At 42.9% G+C, this 19,163-nt stretch overlaps 1 protein-coding gene across 2 annotated transcripts in view; it reads right to left on the reverse strand.

Moving 5' to 3' along the window:
* LOC111967635 (mediator of RNA polymerase II transcription subunit 12) overlaps positions 1-19,163 on the reverse strand; it is a 74,596-nt gene that overhangs the window by 34,203 nt on the left and 21,230 nt on the right. For both annotated transcript variants that reach the window (XM_023992823.2, XM_023992825.2), the window contains exon 23: positions 7,410-7,530. In XM_023992823.2, coding sequence (XP_023848591.1) covers positions 7,410-7,530 — 121 coding nt within the window. The remainder of the gene's footprint in view (positions 1-7,409; positions 7,531-19,163) is intronic.

Here is a 19,163-nt window from a genome sequence, read left to right on the forward strand (position 1 = left end):
GTTGTCAGTGAAATGGAACACACCTGGGCGAGGGTGTGTCCCGGGGATAAGTACACCTTCCCCCCCATACATTGAAGAGACTCCACGCAGACACACAGTTTTTTTGTTGTGGCATTTTTGGCCTCTTTTCGTTTGTTTTTGCACCTCTCAATACCCCTCATTATCACCATCTATGCACACATCCACTCACTTAGACTACTGACTACACACCATTGTCACTTTTTTTATAAATATATATGCTTGTTATTTCTTTATATCCGCATTGTCTCCCTCTTTTGTTAAAGGCTACGAGCCGGTTCGCATCCAATATTGACTTTGAGACTGGTGTTTAGCAGGTACTATRTAATGAAGCTGCCAGTTGAGGACTTGTGAGGCGTCTGTTTCTCAAACTAGACACTAATGTATTGTCCTCTTGCTCAGTTATGCACCGGGGCCTCCCACTCGTCTTTCTATTCTGGATATAGCCAGTTTGTGCTGTTCTGTGAAGGGAGTAGTACACAGCGTTGTACGAGATCTTCAGTTTCTTGGCAATTTCTCGCATCGAATAGCCTTCATTTCTCAAAAATTCTGATGCTCCAGATACTCAACTAGTCTAAAGAAGGCCAGTTTTATTGCTTCTTTAATCAGAACAACAGTTTTCAGCTGTGCTAACATAATTACAAAAGGGTTTTCTAATGAGCAATTAGCCTTTTAAAATTATAAACTTGGATTAGCTAACAACGTGCCATTGGAACACAGGAGTGATGGTTGCTGATAATGGGCCTCTGTCCTATGTAGATATTTAATTTAAAAAATAAATCTGCCGTTTCCAGGTACAATAGTTCTTTACAACATTAACAATGTCTACACTGTATTTCTGATCAATTTGATGTTATTTTAAAAATGGACAAAAAAAATGTGCTTTTCTTTCAAAAACAAGGACATTTCTAAGTGACCCCAAACTTTTGAACGGTAGTGTATGTACTAAACAGCTGTTGAAGATCGCTAAGCACTACCAGGTTGAAATTAGTGATAAACCCCCCAAAAATTGTTAGGTTGATACTGAAGGCCAATCTGATGTAGAGTGGTATACGTGTAGTTACTACTGGGGCAGCCTCTGCCGAGGACTCGCCACCTCCCCAGCTGTCTCCCCATTTCACCCTAGTAGTCTTTCTTTTGAACAGCAGAAAGAACTGCTTCTGTTACAGCTACAGCATGATCGTGTTAAGCATGATAAGGAATTGGAATTTAAACAGGAATAGGAGCGTGCTAAAATCAAGCTGCAACAAGCATGGCTAGACTTGGTTAGGGATGGAAAGTGGTCGGTGGAGGGTTTACTTAGGGAAGGTGACCCTGATTTACCTAGGGGTCGCTCCTCTCTCAGTCGTGCCTCGGACACATTTTATATTGTTGGAAACATTTTATGAAAAGGACCCGGATGTTATTTTCATTGTTTGAGTGAGTTGCTGACGCTAAGAGGAAAAACGAAAGTCCTGTTCTCAGGGCTAAGGGTAAATTCAGTACTTGCGCTAACGTTAAACCTAAGCCTACGGCGTTGGCGTCACCTGTCCCACATCCGTTCACTCCTGTCACTCCGTCTCATGCCCAGGTGCATGTGGAAGTCCCAATTGACCCAGATTATTTACCTTTCATGAGAGGGTTTCGTGTCTCTGTTAGGAAGTAACGACCCAGTGCCAGTGAATATCCTGAGGGACACCAGTGCCTTTGAGTTGTTTGTGTTAGAGTCTGTGTTACCCTTCTCTGCTGAGTGGAGGTGATATGGTCCTTGACTAGTCTCTCAAAGCACTTCATGATGACGGAAGTGAGTGCTACGGGGCGATAGTCATTTAGCTCAGTTACCATTGTTCCTGCTCCCAAGAAAGCGAAGGTAACTGAGACTAGTCAAGGACCATATCACCTCCACCCTAGACCCACTCCAATTTGCTTACCGCCCCAATAGGTCCACAGACGACGCAATCACACTGCACTCTGCCCTAACCCATCTGGACAAGAGGAATACCTATTGTGAGAATGCTGTTCATCGACTACAGCTCAGCATTTAACACCATAGTACCCTCCAAACTCGTCATCAAGCTCGAGACGCTGGGTCTCGACCCCGCCCTGTGCAACTGGGTCCTGGACTTCAAAACGGGCCGCACCGAGGTGGTGAGGGTAGTTAACAAAATCTCCACCCCGGTGATCCTCAACACTGGGGCCCCACAAGGGTGCGTTCTCAGCTCTCTCCTGTGCTCCCTGTTCACCCATGACTGAGTGGCCATGCACGCCTCCAACTCAATCATCAAGTTTGCAGACGACACTACAGTGGTAGGCTTGATTACCAACAACGACGAGACGGCCTACAGGGAGGAGGTGAGGGCCCTCGGAGTGTGGTGTCAGGAAAATAACCTCACACTCAATGTCAACAAAACAAAGGAGATGATCGTGGACTTCAGGAAACAGCAGAGGGAGCAGCCCCCTATCCAAATCGACGGGACAGTAGTGGAGAAGGTGGAAAGTTTTAAGTTCCTCGGTGTACACATCACGGACAAACTGAAATGGTCCACCCACACACAGCGTGGTGAAGAAGGAGGCTGAAGAAATTTGGCTTGTCACCAAAAACACTTAAACTTTTACAGATGCACAATCGAGAGCATCCTGCCGGGCTGTATCACCACCTGGTACGGCAACTGCTCCGACCACAACCGTAAGGCTCTCCAGAGGCTAGTGAGGTCTGCACAACGCATCACCGGGGACAAACACCTGCCATCCAGGACACCTGGAGCCGAGCCACTGCCTGTTCACCCGCTATCATCCAGAAGGCGAGGTCAGTACAGGTGCATCAAAGCGGGGACCGAGACTGAAAAACAGCTTCTATCAAGGCCATCAGACTGTTAAACAGCCATCACTAACATTGAGTGGCTGCTGCCAACATACTGACTCCTCCCTAGCCACTTTAATAATGAAAAAATGTATGTAATAAATGTATCACTAGCCACTTTAAATAATGTTTACATATCCTACATTAGTCATCTCATTTGTATATACTGTACTCTATACCATCTACTGCATCTTGCCTATGCCGTTCGGCCATCGCTCACTCATATATTTTTATGTACATATTCTTATTCATCCCTTTACACGTGTGTGTATAAGGTAGGTGTTGTGAAATTGTTAGGTTAGATTACTTGTTAGACATTACTGCATGGTCGGAACTAGAAGCACAAGCATTTCGCTACACTCGCATTAACATCTGCTAACCATGTGTATGTGACAAATAAAATTTGAGTCTGATTCGGGGAATAGTGTTTTAATTAGGAGAAATCGGGTTGAACATTGTCAGTTCCATTGCATAAGCTGATGGTGGATTCTGAACTAGTGAAAGGCGAGTTTGTTTTAGGGGTGCGTCCTTTGTTGGCTGTTGAAGGTATCGATGTTATCGTTGGGAATAACTTGGCTGGCGAGCGTGTAGAGCCTGTCGTGTCTCCACCTCTAGTGGTTTCCGCTAAGCAGTCGTTTGTAGGGATTCCCGATGAGAGGGCGCAGAGTTTTCTAGAGGTGTTCCCTGCGTGCGCGGTGACGTGTTCCATGAGCCTTGGCGACCTGGTCACTGTGCTGGCTAACGATAATGTTACAAACAAACCCGTCACTACTTTCCCTGTTATCCGTGACCCGCTCCGATCTAATCAAGGAGCAGTGGGCTGACCCCACATTAGAAGTGGCCTGTGCAAATTGTGCCTGTGCAACAGTTGGGAGATGTCGCCCATGGCTATTTTCTCCAGGATGATGTCCTGATGAGAAAATGGATGTCTCAGTCGTTTTTCTGTGGGGGAGGTTATTAGTCAGGTTTTTGTACTAGTTAAGTTATGTTTTGTGAGTTGGTGTTAAACATCCCACGATGATCTTGCTGGACATCTGGGCGAGAGGAAAACTTACAATCGCATACTGAGACATTTCTTTTGGCCTAGGATAAAGAGGGATGTTTCTGCATTCATCAGAACCTGTCACACCTGTCAATTAACAGGTAAACCTAATCAGGCCATTAAGCAGGTACCACTGTTTCCTATTCCCGTAGTCAGCCAGCCTTTTGAGTATCTGATTGTTGACTGTGTTGGCCCTCAGCCTCGCTCTAAGAATGGTAGTAGTTACCGTGCCAGACCACTAGGTTTCCTGCTGCCTATCCTCTACGTTATTTCACGACTAAGTTCGTGCTGAAAGCTTTGACTCAGTTTGGAATCCGTAAGGTTATTCAGAGTGACAAAGGTTCGAATTTCACCTCTAATCTGTTTGGTCAGGTTCTCCAACAGCTCCACATTAAACACAAATTGGCTAACGCCTATCACGCACAGAGTCAATGAGCGCTGTAACATTTCCATCAAACACTTAAGTCTTTGTTGTGAGCTTATTGTACGGAGATGGATAAGGATTGGGTGGAGGGGGTTGCCATGGTTACTGTTAGCCGCCAGGGAGCTTTCACAGGAGAGCACAGATTTCAGTCCAAATGACCTAATGTTCGGACATAGTGCGCGTGGGATTCTAGCAGTGCTCCAGGATGACTGGAAGTCTCCTAAGACACCTCAGTCCCTGTTATCTTATGTGTGTGATTTCTGGCGACGACCTATATGCCGCTGGTGAGATGGCTAAAGAGAAGCTGCCATCTTCACAGAGGAGGATGAAAGGAATATTTGATCGGCGAGCTGAGCCTCGTCACTTTAGTTCAGGTGACCAGGTTCTTGCTCTGCTGACAATTGTTTGTTCTCCTTTTCAAGCCAAGTTTCAAGGTCCATATACGGCTGTGCGCCAGCGCACTGAGCAAAACTGTATAGTTGCCACTCTGGAACGGAGGAAAGCGCACCAACTGTGCCATGCTAATCTGCTAAAACCCTATTACGCACGTTCTTCTGAGGCCGAACAGTGGGAGTCCACAGAGGACGTTAATCCTATTATTTTGGCCAGTACGGTTACATCGCTGGGTTCTTCTTTTTGTCATGCTATGTCTTCGCATGGTGAGGAGGATGTCCCTGGTCCCGACGATTGCATACTGCAGGGTAGATTGAAAAATTCAGGTCACTGGATGTTTTGGATAGCCTTCTTGCTCATCTACCTGCTGATAGGCGAGATGAGTTGGTCGGTCTGATTCAGAGTTTTCCAGTTTTGTTTTCTGATACGCCTACACATACAAACTAAAAATAGAACACGATATTGACGTTGGGGATGCTGACCTCATCCGTCAGCGGTTCGTCAGAGAAACGTAGTTGTCTGGATGTTGAGATCTGGTACATGCTGGATAATGATATTGCAGAGCCTTTCTCAAGCTGGGCTTTTCCCTGTATCTTGGTCAGTAAACCAGATGGGACAAAGATTTTGTACGGACTACCGTAAGTTAAACAGTGTCACAAAGCCAGATTCATTTCAACAGATGGAGGACTGCGTTGATCAGGTTGGAGCAGCGAAGTATGTGAGCAAGTTTTACCTGTTAAAGGGCTATTGGCAATTTATTACACCCTCCCGTCTGTACTCTTATTCGGTTATGAGTTTTGGCCTGCGTAACACACCTGCCACTTTTCAGCGCCTTATGAATAGGGTTGTCTCCGGTCTCGTCGGGTGTGCTGTTTATCTGGACGACGTAGTGGTTTATGCAGATACTGGTGGACACGTTCTAATGCGCGTTGTCCCCGAGTGTTGTGACATATGCGTGTCGCCCACGTGATCTGCCACTGTTATTTAGTGTTGTCCTGTTGCTCCTGTCATCAGTCCCTGCTGTCCTCCTCTTTAAAAAATTGTTATGCTTAAAAAGGTAGCTTCCTGTGCGCACTGGTTGCTGAGGTCTGGGGAGGACGAGGTTGGCTGGGGCAGCTTTAACCAGGGCAGTATGTTTGTTTTAGAATATAAAAAATAAAAATAAAAATAAAGTTTTTTGGTTGGTGTGGTGTTCCAGGGTCCCCCAGTTTTATGGGGGGAGACCAAAAAGTTGGACCCGGATGGGGACCCGGACCCTGAATGGACCCAAGAACAATCAGACCCAGACCCGAGAACAAATCGACCTAGAGAGTCCTATACTCAGCTGGCCCCTCCACCAATGTTGTGTTAAATGCACTACAACAAAGCTTTCTAAGTGTCCAACAAGCTTTCTCTACCCTTAACCTTGTTCTGAACACCTCCAAAACAAAGTTAATGAGGTTTGGTAAGAAGAATGCCCCTCATCCCACAGGTGTTATTACTACCTCTGAGGGTTTAGAGCTTGAGGTAGTCACCTCATACAAGTACTTGGGAGTACGGCTAGATGGTGCACTGTCCTTCTCTCAGCACATATCAAAGCTGCAGGCTAAAGTTAAATCTAGGCTTGGTTTCCTCTATCGTAATCGTTCCTCTTTCACCCCAGCTGCCAAACTAACCCTGATTCAGATGACCATCCTACCCATGCTAGATTACGGAGACAATTTATAGATCGGCAGGTAAGGGTGTTCTCGAGCGGCTAGATGTTCTTTACCATTTGGCCATCAGAATTGCCACCAATGCTCCTTATAGGACACATCACTGCACTCTATACTCCTCTGTAAACTGGTAATCTCTGTATACCTGTCGCAAGACCCACTGGTTGATGCTTATTTATAAAACCCTCTTAGGCCTCACTCCCCCCTCACTCTCGCCCTCATCCTCCACATACAACACCCGTTCTGCCAGTCACATTCTGTTAAAAGGTCCCCAAAGCACACAAATCCCTGGGCCGCCCCTCTTTTCAGTTCGCTGCAGCTAGCGACTGGAACAAGCTGCAACAAACACTCAAACTGGACAGTTTTATCTCAATCTCTTCATTCAAAGACTCAATCATGGACACTCTTACTGACAGTTGTGGCTGCTTTGTGTGATGTATTGTTGTCTCTACCCTCTTGCCCTTTGTGCTGTTGTCTGTGCCCAATAATGTCTGTACCATGTTTTGACAACTTCACAGGGGACTTTGAAAACAGGCTTAATGAGGCCTTGTCCTCTGAGATGCAGCCTTGATTGGCCACCACAGACACACACACTGTGCAGAGTGGGACCAAACACACTGTGGCGTTTCCCTCCTGCTCAGACAGAAAATACAAAAGTAATGCATTATGGGGATGGGAGTATCTTCAAAGCCTAGAGAGGCAGGCAGACAGGGCCTCTGTGTACTGTAAACTCATTTATACCGAGATGGCAGAGAGTTTAGGCTAGATTAAATAGGAGAGACTGGGATCTAAGAATCTAAGAGTAAGGCCTGGTTGGTGTTCCTTAGGGCATGCAACGAAAACGCTTCAAAACATTTAGCAACGGAAAACGAAAAAGAACGTTCCTTATTAGACCGAGTACAGGTAGTCAGTCCATCCCTATTTCACCATTTTCTTTCGTTTGGTGCCTCATGTACAGGACCCTGGCATTGGGTCTGGGGGTGAAAGACGGGCTCTTACCAGCGTTGAGGAGGGAAGGGATGGCTACGCAGCGGACCAGGTCCTCCAGGAGAAGACACTGACGGGCAATGAGGATGGCTACGAAGGTGGCCAGGGAGTCATGGAAGGAGAGATCGCTGACCTGAGACAGAACAGAGAGAAGGAAACAGAGAAGGAAATGTTCAAATTTGAAGTGGACTGCTAATTACTCAACACGTATTGGTGTAGAGAGAAAGAGATGCTGGAATGTTACTGTGTGTTCCACTCTAATCGTGCCTCTCAGAGCCGGAGGAGCATTCAGCGGGTCGGACACGAGGCGCATGTGGCAGGGGCTCCTAACGATCACGGATTACAAAAACAAAGCCAGCCATGTCGCGGACACCAATGCTGCCCTACCGGACAAGCTAAACACCTTTTTCTCACGCTTCGAGCACCACGATGACTAAGCAACCAAGGAGAGCCCCAGAGGACAACGAGGGTTACGTACACATGGGTCTTTTTATAAACTAGGGTACTAGTGAAAATGTCCTATGCTGGACAACTTATTACATCTGGTGATAAGTCATTGCAAATAATCTGCCAAAAATGTTCATGTAATTACATTAAGATATAGCTACAACGCAGCTATCGTAAAGTATTCAGACCCCTTGACTTTTCCCACACTTTGTTAAATTACAGCTTTATTCTAAAATTGATAATAGTTTTTTCCCCCCTCAAATCTACACACAATACCCCTTAATAACAAAGCAAAAACTGTTTTTTTAGTAATGTTTACAAATGCATAAAACATTTTTAACCTGAAATCTCACATTTACATCAGTATTCAGACTTTGTTGAAGGACCTTTGGCAGCGATAAAGTCCTCTTGGGTATGACGCTACATGTTTGGCACACTTGTATTTGGGGAGTTTCTCCCATTCTTCTCTGCAGACCCTCTCATGCTCTGTCTGGTTGGATGGGGAGCGTCGCTGCACAGCTATTTTCAGGTCTCTCCTGAAATGTTCGATAGAGTTTTCATCAAGGATCTCTCTGTACTTTGCTCCGTTCATCTTTCCCTCGATCCTGACTAGTCTCCCAGTCCCTGAAAAACATCCCCACAGCATGATGCTGCCAATACCATGCTTCACCGTAGGGATGGTGCCATGTTTCCTCCAGATGTGAGGTTAGCATCCTGGCCAAAGAGTTTAATCTTGGTTTCATCAGACCAGAGAATCTTGTTTCTCATGGTCCGAGAGTCCTTTAGGTGCCTTTTGGCTAACACCATTTCGGGCTGTCATGTGCCTTTTACTGAGGAGTGGCTTTCGTCTGGCCACTCTACCATAAAAGGCCTGATTGGTGGACTGCTGCAGAGATGGTTGTCCTTCTGGAAGGTCCTCCCATCTCCACAGAAGAACTCTGGAGCTCTGTCAGAGTGACCATCAGGTTCTTGGTCAACTCCCTGACCAAGGCGCATCTCGCCGGACTGCTCAGTTTTGCCGGGCGGCCATTTAAGAATGATGGAGGCCACTGTGTTCTTGGGGATTTTCAATGCTGCAGAAATATTTTGGTGCCCTTCCCAGATCTGTGCCTCAAAACAATCCTGTCTCGGAACTGTATGGACAATTCCTTTAACTTTTACTTGGTACTCATCCCGGATCCGGGAGCACCCCCCACAGTAAAAAAGCTGACTAGCATAGCCTAGCATAGCGTCACAAGTAAATACAAGCATCTAAATATCATTAAATCACAAGTCCAAGACACCAGATGAAAGATACAGATCTTGTGAATCCAGCCATCATTTCTGATTTTTAAAATGTTTTACAGGGAAGACACAATATGTAAATCTATTAGCTAACCACGTTAGCAAAAGACACCACTTTTTTACTCCACCATTTTTTTACTCCATCAGTAGCTATCACTAATTCGACTAAATAAAGATATATATCGCCACTAACCAAGAAACAACTTCATAAGATGACAGTCTGATAACATATTTATGGTATAGCATATGTTTCTTTTGAAAAATGTGCATATTTCAGGTATAAATCACAGTTCTACATTGCAGCTGCAATCTGAAATAGCGTTGGAAGCAGCCGGAATAATTACAGAGACCGACGTCAATTACCAAAATACTCATCCTAAAACATTTCTGAAAAATACACAGCCTACAGCAATTGAAAGACACAGATCTTGTGAATCCAGACAATATTTCAGATTTTCTAAGTGTTTTACAGCGAAAACACAATATATCGTTATATTAGCATACCACATGAGCTAACATCACCCCCAGCATTGATTCGAGGCAAAAAGCGCGATAACGTTATCACCACCAAAATATATTAATTTTTTCACTAACCTTCTCAGAATTCTTCAGATGACAGTCCTGTAACATCATATTACACAATGCATATAGAGTTTGTTCGAAAATGTGCATATTTAGCATCACAAATCGTGGTTATGCAATGTAATCTGTCAAAACATGGCATGCATCCTGGCCGGCGCCATCTTGGAAAGGCACCTATGTTTACGATTATTTATCGATTAGATTGACAAAAAAAATACAGGTTGGACAGCTAATGAAAGATGCATTGGTTATTAATGCAACCGCTGATTTAGATTTTTAAAATTTACGTTACTAGACATACATTGTGAGTTACAGCCAGACTAGTGCCTCAAAAAATAGCCGACAACTGCGTTTACATTTTCCCACATAAATACGGAATAAAATCATAAATAGCTCTTACTTTTGGACGAGCTTCCATCAGTAGCTTGGGCAAGGTGTCCTTTGTCCAAAAGAATCGTTGCTTTGTTGTAAAACGACCTCTTCAACTTCGGAACTAGCAGCTAACGATAGCTACACGGCACACACATGTCCAAATCCTCAAACGCAATACTAAGGAAATTCCGAAAAATAGCAATATACTCGCATAAACTGATATAAATCGGTTTCAAATAACTTCGTTATGATGTTTCTAACACCTATATCGAATTAAATCACAGACGGATATATCTTTGATCAATAACGAGAGCTTTTGAGCATGCCATTCTGATGTCCTCCCTTGCGTCCTGGCGAGCGTCCAAAAGAAGGGACATCTCACTCCATTGCGTTTTATAAACTCTGAGAAACACGTAGAGACGCCATTCCACTTCTCATTGGTTACTGACATCCAGGGGAAGGCGGGTGCAGTTCATTTCGATCCATAGGGCATACACAGAGCTTAAAACTGATCCGAGATCAGAGACTATTTTTCAGAGCTTCGCATGTCCTGTCATGATTTTCGCTGTAGAAAGTGTTCTGGTTCAACCACAGACATAATTCAAACGGTTTTAGAAACTAGAGATTGTTTTCTACCCAATAGTAATAATAATATGCATATTGTACGAGCAAGAATTGAGTACGAGGCAGTTTAATTTGGAAATGTAAAAAAAAAAATAATGCTAACAGCTCCCCCTATTGACAAAAGGTTTAACCTCATGGCTTGGATTTTGCTCTGACACGCAGTGTCAACTGTGGGACATTATATAGACAGGTGTGTGTCTTTCCAAATCATGTCCAATCAATTGAAAGATCAATGGAAACAGGATGCACCCGAGCTCAATTTTGAGTTTCATAGCAAATGGTCTGAATAAGGTATGTTTATATTAAAAAATTGCAAAAATTGCAAACTGTTTTTGCTTTGTCATTATGGGGTACTGTGTGTAGATTGAGGATTTTATTTAATCCATTTTAGAATAAGGCTGTAACGTAACAAAATGTGTAAAAAAATAAATCTATTTCAAGGGGTCTGAATACTTTCCGAATGGAATAAAATTCATAGGTAAATCAACTCATGTTTACCCTTTCTCAGAGTTGGTGTCTTGACAGATTTGTTTAAAATCGTGTCACATAATACATTTACTTTTCTGTCCTTGCATTTATGGCAGTGTAAGTTACTGTGATATCATGTTTTAAACATTAATTAGTTAAATTAGACATTGAACTTGAACTCCTGGATCTAGCTTTCAGTCAAATTTTTTGTATGGAGATCTAAGAAATTCAGTGTAACTACGTAACATTTGTCATCTCCTTATGCCAGCATTTCCCAAACTCGGTCCTCGGGACTCCAAGGTCAAAGCTTGATGATTAGTTGATTATTTGAATCAGCTGTGTCGTGCTAGGGCAAAAATCTAAACGTAAATCCGGGGTCCCGAGTACAGTGTTTGGGGAAACCCTGCCTTATGGGCACACAAATACAAAATTATGTACAGTATACGATTGCAAAATCTAATGCTTCTAACTGAAAGAGTCACCTTGATACTTAAAACCTAAATCGATACTGTCATCAACGTGGTTCTTCAATAATTATGCATAATACTTGTTGGATGCGCATTTGGTGTCTGATTAGTTATGCCATGATATTTTCACACATCATCATCATACGATCCAGGAAGGATTTTTTATAATTGACAGTCAAGTGATGAACAGCTGTTGTGATAGTGCATGCAACGCAACAGCCCAAGTGCTGGATAAAAGGTGTTTTTCTCATTCCTCACGCTGGTGAAGACAGTTGTGCCTGAATCCACATTGGATCTAATATCCCTATCGAATTGATGTTGATCATCTGTTGTGGGCTTTCTTTACAGCAGGGTCTCATTAGATTTAACAGAGAAAGCATCAAGGTCATGGGTTCATGATTTAGTGCCTTGGATTGGACTGTCTACTGTGCTCATTTATATATGATAGACTATGATGCAATACCCAACGCTATTCCTATTAATTATTCTGGATATAATTATAAAATAAATACACTACCGGTCAAAGGTTTCAGAACATCTACTCATTCAAGGTTTTTTATTTTTACTATATTGTAGAATAATTGTGAAGACATCAAAACTATAAAATAACACATATGGAATCATGTAGTAACCAAAAAAGTGTTAAGCAAATCAAAATATACTTCAGATTCTTCAAATAGGCACCCTTTGCCTTGATGACAACATGGCACACTCTTGGCATTCTCTCAACCAGATTCACCTGGAACGCTTTTCCAAAAGTCTTGAAGGAGTTCCCACATATGCTAAGCACTTGTTGGCTGCTTTTTCTTCACTCTGTAGTCCGACTCATCCCAAACCATCTCAATTTGGTTGAGGTCGGGGGATTGTGGAGGCCAGGTCATCTGATGCAGTACTCCATCACTCTCCTTCTTGGTCAAATGGCCCTTACACAGCCTGGAGGTGTGTTGGGTCATTGTTCTGTTGAAAAAAAAATGCATAGTCCCACTAAGCTCAAACCAGATGGGTTGGCGTATTGCTGCAGAATGCTGTGGTAGCCATGCTGGTTAAGTTTGCCTTATTCTAAATAAATCGCAGACAGTGTCACCAGCAGAGCACCCCACACCAAAACAATTCCTCCTCCATGCTTACGGTGGGAAATACACATGCAGAGATCATCCGTTCACACACACATTTTTGTTGGAACCAAAAATCTCATATTTGGACTCCAGACCAAAGGACACATTTCCACCGGTCTAATGTCCATTGCTCGTGTTTCTTGGCTCAAGCAAATCTCTTCTTCTTATTGGTGTCCTTTAGTCGTGGTTTCTTTGCAGGAATTCAACCATGAAGGCCTGATTCACACAGGCACCACTGAACAGTTGATGTTGAGGTGTGTATGTTACTTTAACTTCTTTGGGGTAGGGGGCAGTATTTTCACGTCCGGATGAAAAGCATGCCCAGAGTAAACGGCCTGCTACAAAGCCATAAAAGCTAGAATATGCATATTATTAGTAGATTTGGATAGAAAACACTGACATTTCTAAAACTGTTTGAATGATGTCTGTGAGTATAACAGAACTCATCAGGCAGGCAAAAACCTGAGAAAAAAATCCAACCAGGAAGTGAGAAATCTGAGGTTGGTATATTTTCAACTCAGCTCCTATTGAAGATACATTGGGATATTGGTAATGTTGCACTTCCTAAGGCTTCCACTAGATGTCAACAGTCGTTAAAACCTTGTCTGATGCCTCTACTGTTTAGTGGGGCCGAAGGAGAGAGGATTGAGTCAGGTCTGCAATGACCTGAACATGCTCTGACCATGCGCGTTCACGTGAGAGCGAGCTCTGTTCCATCGCAATTCTGAAGACACAGGAATACTCCAGTTGGAACATTATTGAAGAATTATGCTAAAAACATCCTAAATATTGATTCAATACTCCGTTTGTCATGTTTTTACGGACTGTAATATAACTTTTTTAACTTTCGTCCGTACTTTCCGCTGGACCTGCCCGCGCGTCGTGAGTTTGGAAAGTGTACTGAACGCTAGAACAACAAGGAGGAATTTGGACATAAATGGACATTATCGAACAAAACAAACATTTATTGTGGAACTGGGATTCCTGGGAGTGCATTCTGATGAAGATCATCAAAGGTAAGTGAATGTTTATATTGTTACTTCTGACTTCTGTTGACTGCATAATATGGCGGCTATATTTGTGTCTTGATCGGGCTCTGAGCGCCGACTCAGATTATTGCATGGTTTGCTTTTTCCGTAAAGCTTTTTTGAAATCTGACACAGCGGCTGCATTAAGGAGAAGTGCATCTAAAATTCCATGCATAACTGTTGTATCTTTTAACAATGTTTATTATGCGTATTCCTGTAAATTGATGTGGCTCTCTGCAAAATCAAAGGATGTTTTGTGACTTCTGAACGTAAGGCGCCAATGTAAACTCAGATTTTTGGATATAAATATTTACTTTACCGAACAAAACATACATGTATTGTGTAACATGAAGTCCTATGAGTGTCATCTGATGAAGATCATCAAAGGTTAGTGATTAACTTTTTAGGGATAGGGGGCAGCATTTTCATTTTGGATGAATAGCGTGCCCAAATTGAACTGCCTCCTACTCTGTCCCAGATGCTAATATATTATTAGTAGGCAATATTAAACCAGGTGAAATTGTGTCATTTCTCTTGCGTTCATTGCACGCAGAGTCAGGGTATATGCAACAGTTTGTGCCGCCTGGCTCTTTGCGAACTAATTTGCCAGAATTTTATGTAATTATGACATAACATTGAAGGTTGTGCAATGTAACAGGAATATTTAGACTCATGGATGCCACCCGTTAGATAAAATACGGAACGGAATAAACGTTTTGTTTTCGAGGTGATAGTTTCCGGATAAGTCAAAGGTATATGGTTTAGAGAGAAATAGTCGACGCGTTATAATTCCTGTAATAACTTGCGGCTGAACTTGAAAGGGGTTCCTTCGTTATTTTACCGTTCATGTCTCCATAGCGAATGTCTTGATCTACTTCAAATAAGGTCTGTGTTTCACGGAGGAGCAGACTGACAGGGACCATGCAGACAAGCTCTGCTTTCTGCACTACAACCCAAAACTTATTAACTGGGAATATTGAAGACCCATGAAAGCTGGTGGTTCGTTTTAACATATGTTCTCATTATTTGAGACTAAATTGATTTATATTATGTATTATTAAGTTAAAATAAAAGTGTTTCATTGTTCATTCAGTATTGTTGCAATTGTCATTAGTACAAAATGTGTGTGTATGATATATATACACTTTTTGTTTTTTAAATATAAAATCGGTCGATTAAATCGGTATCGGCTTTTTTGTCCTCCAATAATCGGTATCGGCGTTGAAAAATCATAAAATCGTGTCACCTCTGAAGTTTCTAAAACTGTTAGAATTATGTCTGTGAGTATAACAGAACTCACTATGGCAGGCAAACTTCCAAACAGGAAGTGGAAATTCTGAGGCTGGTCGATATTCAACTCATTGCCTGTTCAAATCCCTGTAAGATATGGATCGATTTGCACTTCCTACGCCTTCCACTAGATGTCAACAGTCTGTAGAACGTTGAATGAAGTTTATACTGTGTTGTGGGGCCGGATGAGAGAGGGAACGAGTCAGGGTCTGGCAGATTGCCAGTTCTGGTCACGCGCATTCCACATGATATCGCTTTGCGTTCATTACTTCTACAGACACGAAGGAATGCTCCGGTTAGAACATTATTGGATATATATGAAAACAACATCCTGAGATTGATTATCTACTTAGTTTGACAAGTTTATTCGACGTTGATATAACTTTTTTTAAGTTTTCGTCGACGTTATGCGGGACTTGCACGAGCGTTTGGATATGTGTACTAAACATGCTAGCAAACAGTAGCTACTTGGACATAAATAATTGACATTATCGAACAAAACAACAATTTATTGTGGAACTAGGATTCCTGGGAGTGCATTCTGATGAAGATCATCAAAGGGAATATTTATGATGTAATTTCATATTTCTGTTGACTCCAACATGGCGGAGAAATGTTGTGTATTTCTGAGCGCCGTCTCAAAACATGTATCCTTCATCAAAGTGTATGATGAGTATTTCTGTTATTAGATGTGGCTCTGCAATTTCTCTGGATATTTTGGAGGCATTTCTGAACATGGCGCCAATGTAAACTAAGATTTTTGGATATACAAATGCACATTATCGCACAAAACATACATGTATTGTGTAACATGATGTACTATGAGTGTCATCTGATGAAGATCAAAGGTTAGTGATTCATTTTATCTCTTTCTGCTTTTTGTGACTATCTTTGGCTGGGGAAAATGGCTGTGTGTTTTTTGGACTTGTGATCTAACAAATATATGTTGTGTTTTCGCTGTAAAACATTTTTATTTTTATTATTTTTTAAATCGGACACGATGGGTAGATTAACAAGATGTTTATCTTTCATTTGCTGTATTGGACTTGTTAATGTGTGAAAGTTACATATTTCAAAAAAATATTTTTTAATTTCCCGCGCTGCATTTTTAGGGGAATGTTGTGGGGGGGGGGGGTTCCGCTAGCGGAACGTGTGTCCTAGAAAGGTTAATTTGATCTATATTTCTTCTTTTTGTAAATCCTCTCTTTGGCTGGAAAAATGTCTGTGTTATTCTGTGAATAGGCACTCACCTAACATAATCGTTTGGTTTGCTTTCGTCGTAAAGCTTTTTTGAAATCGGACACTGTGGCTGGATTATAAAATGCAAATTAATTACTTAAAAATCATACAATGTGATTTTCTGGACTTTTGGTTTAGATTCCGTCTCTCACAGTTGAAGTGTACCTATGATATAAATTACAGACTTCTAAATGCTTTGTAAGTAGGAAAACCTGCAAAATCGGCAGTGTATGAAATACTTGTTCTCCCCACTATATATATATATATATATATATATATATATATATAAAAAAAAGAAATACCTTATTTACGTAAGTATTCAGCCCCTGCTACGAGACTCAAAACTGAGCTCAGGTGCATCCTGTTTCTATTGATCATCCTTGAGATGTTTCTACAACTTGATTGGAGTCCACCTGTGGTAAATTCAATTGATTGGACATGATTTGGAAAGGCACACACCTGTCTATATAAGGTCACACAGTTGACAGTGCATGCCAATTCAAAAACCAAGCCATGCGGTCGAAGGAGTTGTCCGTAAAGCTCCGAGACAGGATTGTGTTAAAGCACAGATCTGGGGAAGGGTACCAAAACATTTCTACAGAATTCAGTGGCCTCCCATCATTCTTAAATGGAAGAAGTTTGGAACCGCAAAGACTCTTCCTAGAGCTGGCCATTCAGCCAAACTGAGCAATTGTGTGAGAAGGGCCAATGGTCACTCTGACAGAGCTACAGAGTTCCTCTGTGGAGATAGGAGAACCTTCCAGATGGACAACCATCTCTGCAGCACTCCACCAATCAGGCCTTTATGGTAGACTCAGACCATGAGAAACAAGATTCTCTGGTGTGATGAAACCAAGATTTAACTCTTTGCCCTGAATGCCAAGAGTCACATCTGGAGGAAATGTAGCACTATCCCTACGGTGAAGCATGGTGGTGGCTGCATAATGCTGTGGGGATATTTTTTAGCGGCAGGGACTGGGACACTAGTCAGGATCGAGGGAAAGATGAACAGAGCAAAGTACAGAGAGACCCTTGATGAAAACCTTCTCCAAAGTGCTCAGGACCTGACTGGGGCAAAGATTCACCTTTCAACAGTACAACGACCCTAAGCACACAGCCAAGACAACGCAGGAGTGGCTTCGGGACAAGTCTCTGAATGTCCTTGAGTGGCCCAGCCAGAGTCTGGACTTGAACCCGATCGAACATCTCTGGCGAGTCCTGAAAATTGCTGTGCAGCGATGCTCCCATCCAACCTGACAGAGCATGAGAGGATATGCAGAGAGAAGTGGGAGAAACTCCCTAAAATACAGGTGTGCCAAGCTTGTAGCGTCATACCCAAGAAGGCTCATGGCTGTAATTGCTGTCAAAGGCCCTTCAAAAAAAGTACTGTGTAAAGGATCTGAATTCTTATGTAAATGTGATCTTTTTTTAAATTTTTTATAAATTAGTTAACATTTCAAAATCACTTTTTTTGCTATGTCATTATGGGGTATTGTGTGTAGATGAATGAGGGAAAACAAACAATTTAATACATTTTTAGAATAAGGCCGTAACATAAAATTTGGAAAAAGTCAAGGGGTCTGAATACTTTTGGAATGAACTGTATAGTCATAGCCTATACAACATGGGCTACCCTGAGTTATGGGCCAATTTGCATATTTGTTCCTCAAAGTGAACGGGGAACTGCATGCTTTTGTTTCAAACCATTTTTAAATGTTGATCCCAATGTCACACATTGGCCCCATTATTTATAGAATTACCCACTTACGGTCTCTCAAAGACCCACTTAATTAATTCAAACGTGTTAACCATCGTAAGGCTGTCGTCCCAAACGGCATCCCTAGCCGTGTCCTCAGAGCATGTGCATACCAGCTGGCTGTTGTGTGTTCGGACATTTTTAATCTCTCTAGCTCAGGCCACTATCCAACTGCAAATGTTAAATGTCCTATATCATCCCCATGCCCAAGAAAGGGAAAGGAACTGAAAGACTACGGACCCAACACTCACTTCCATCATCATGAAGTGCTTTGAGAGGCTAGTCAAAGACCACATCACCTCCACCCCCGACACAGTTGACCCTCTCCAATTCCCCTACTGCACTGACAGATCCACGGACGACCCAATCGCCATTGCACTGCACACTGCCCTCACCCACCTTGACAAAAGGAATGCATATGTGAGGATGCTGTTCATTGACTACAGCTCGGCCTTCAATACCTCAGCTCGGCCTTCAATAAGCTCACCACAAAGCTCACGGCCCTGGGACTGAACTCCTCCTAATGCAACTGGGTTCCGGACTTCCTGACGGGCCACCCCCAGGTGGTGAAGGTAAGCAACATTACCTCCGACACTGATTCTCCACAAGGGGGCATCCTCATTCCCCTCCTGTACTCCCTGTTTACCCGACTGCATGGCCTCAACAGTAGTAGGCCTAATTACCAACAACAATAAGACGGCCTACTGGGAGGAAGTAAACACTGACGCTGCGGTACCAGGTAAACAACCTCTCCCGCAACGTCAGAAAAACAAAAAAGCTGATTGTGGACTTCAAGAGGAACCAGACTGGGCACGCCCCCATCCTCATCAACTGGGCTGCCGTGGAGACGGTAAAACTGGCAAGATCCTCGGCATACACATCTCAATGCTGAAGAAATTCAGCCCGTCTCCAAGGGCCTTCACAGTGTTCAACAAGAACACCATCGAGAGCATACTGTCGGGCTGAATCATAAACTGGTATGGCAACTCCACCGCCGCGGATCGCAAGGCACTTTAGAGGGTGGTACGCTCAACCGAACACATTATTGGATGCACACTGCCTGCCCTCCAGGACACCTACAACACCAGGTGTCA

Source organism: Salvelinus sp. IW2-2015, linkage group LG8 (assembly GCF_002910315.2).
Source record: "Salvelinus sp. IW2-2015 linkage group LG8, ASM291031v2, whole genome shotgun sequence".
Taxonomy (NCBI): Eukaryota; Metazoa; Chordata; class Actinopteri; order Salmoniformes; family Salmonidae; genus Salvelinus; species Salvelinus sp. IW2-2015.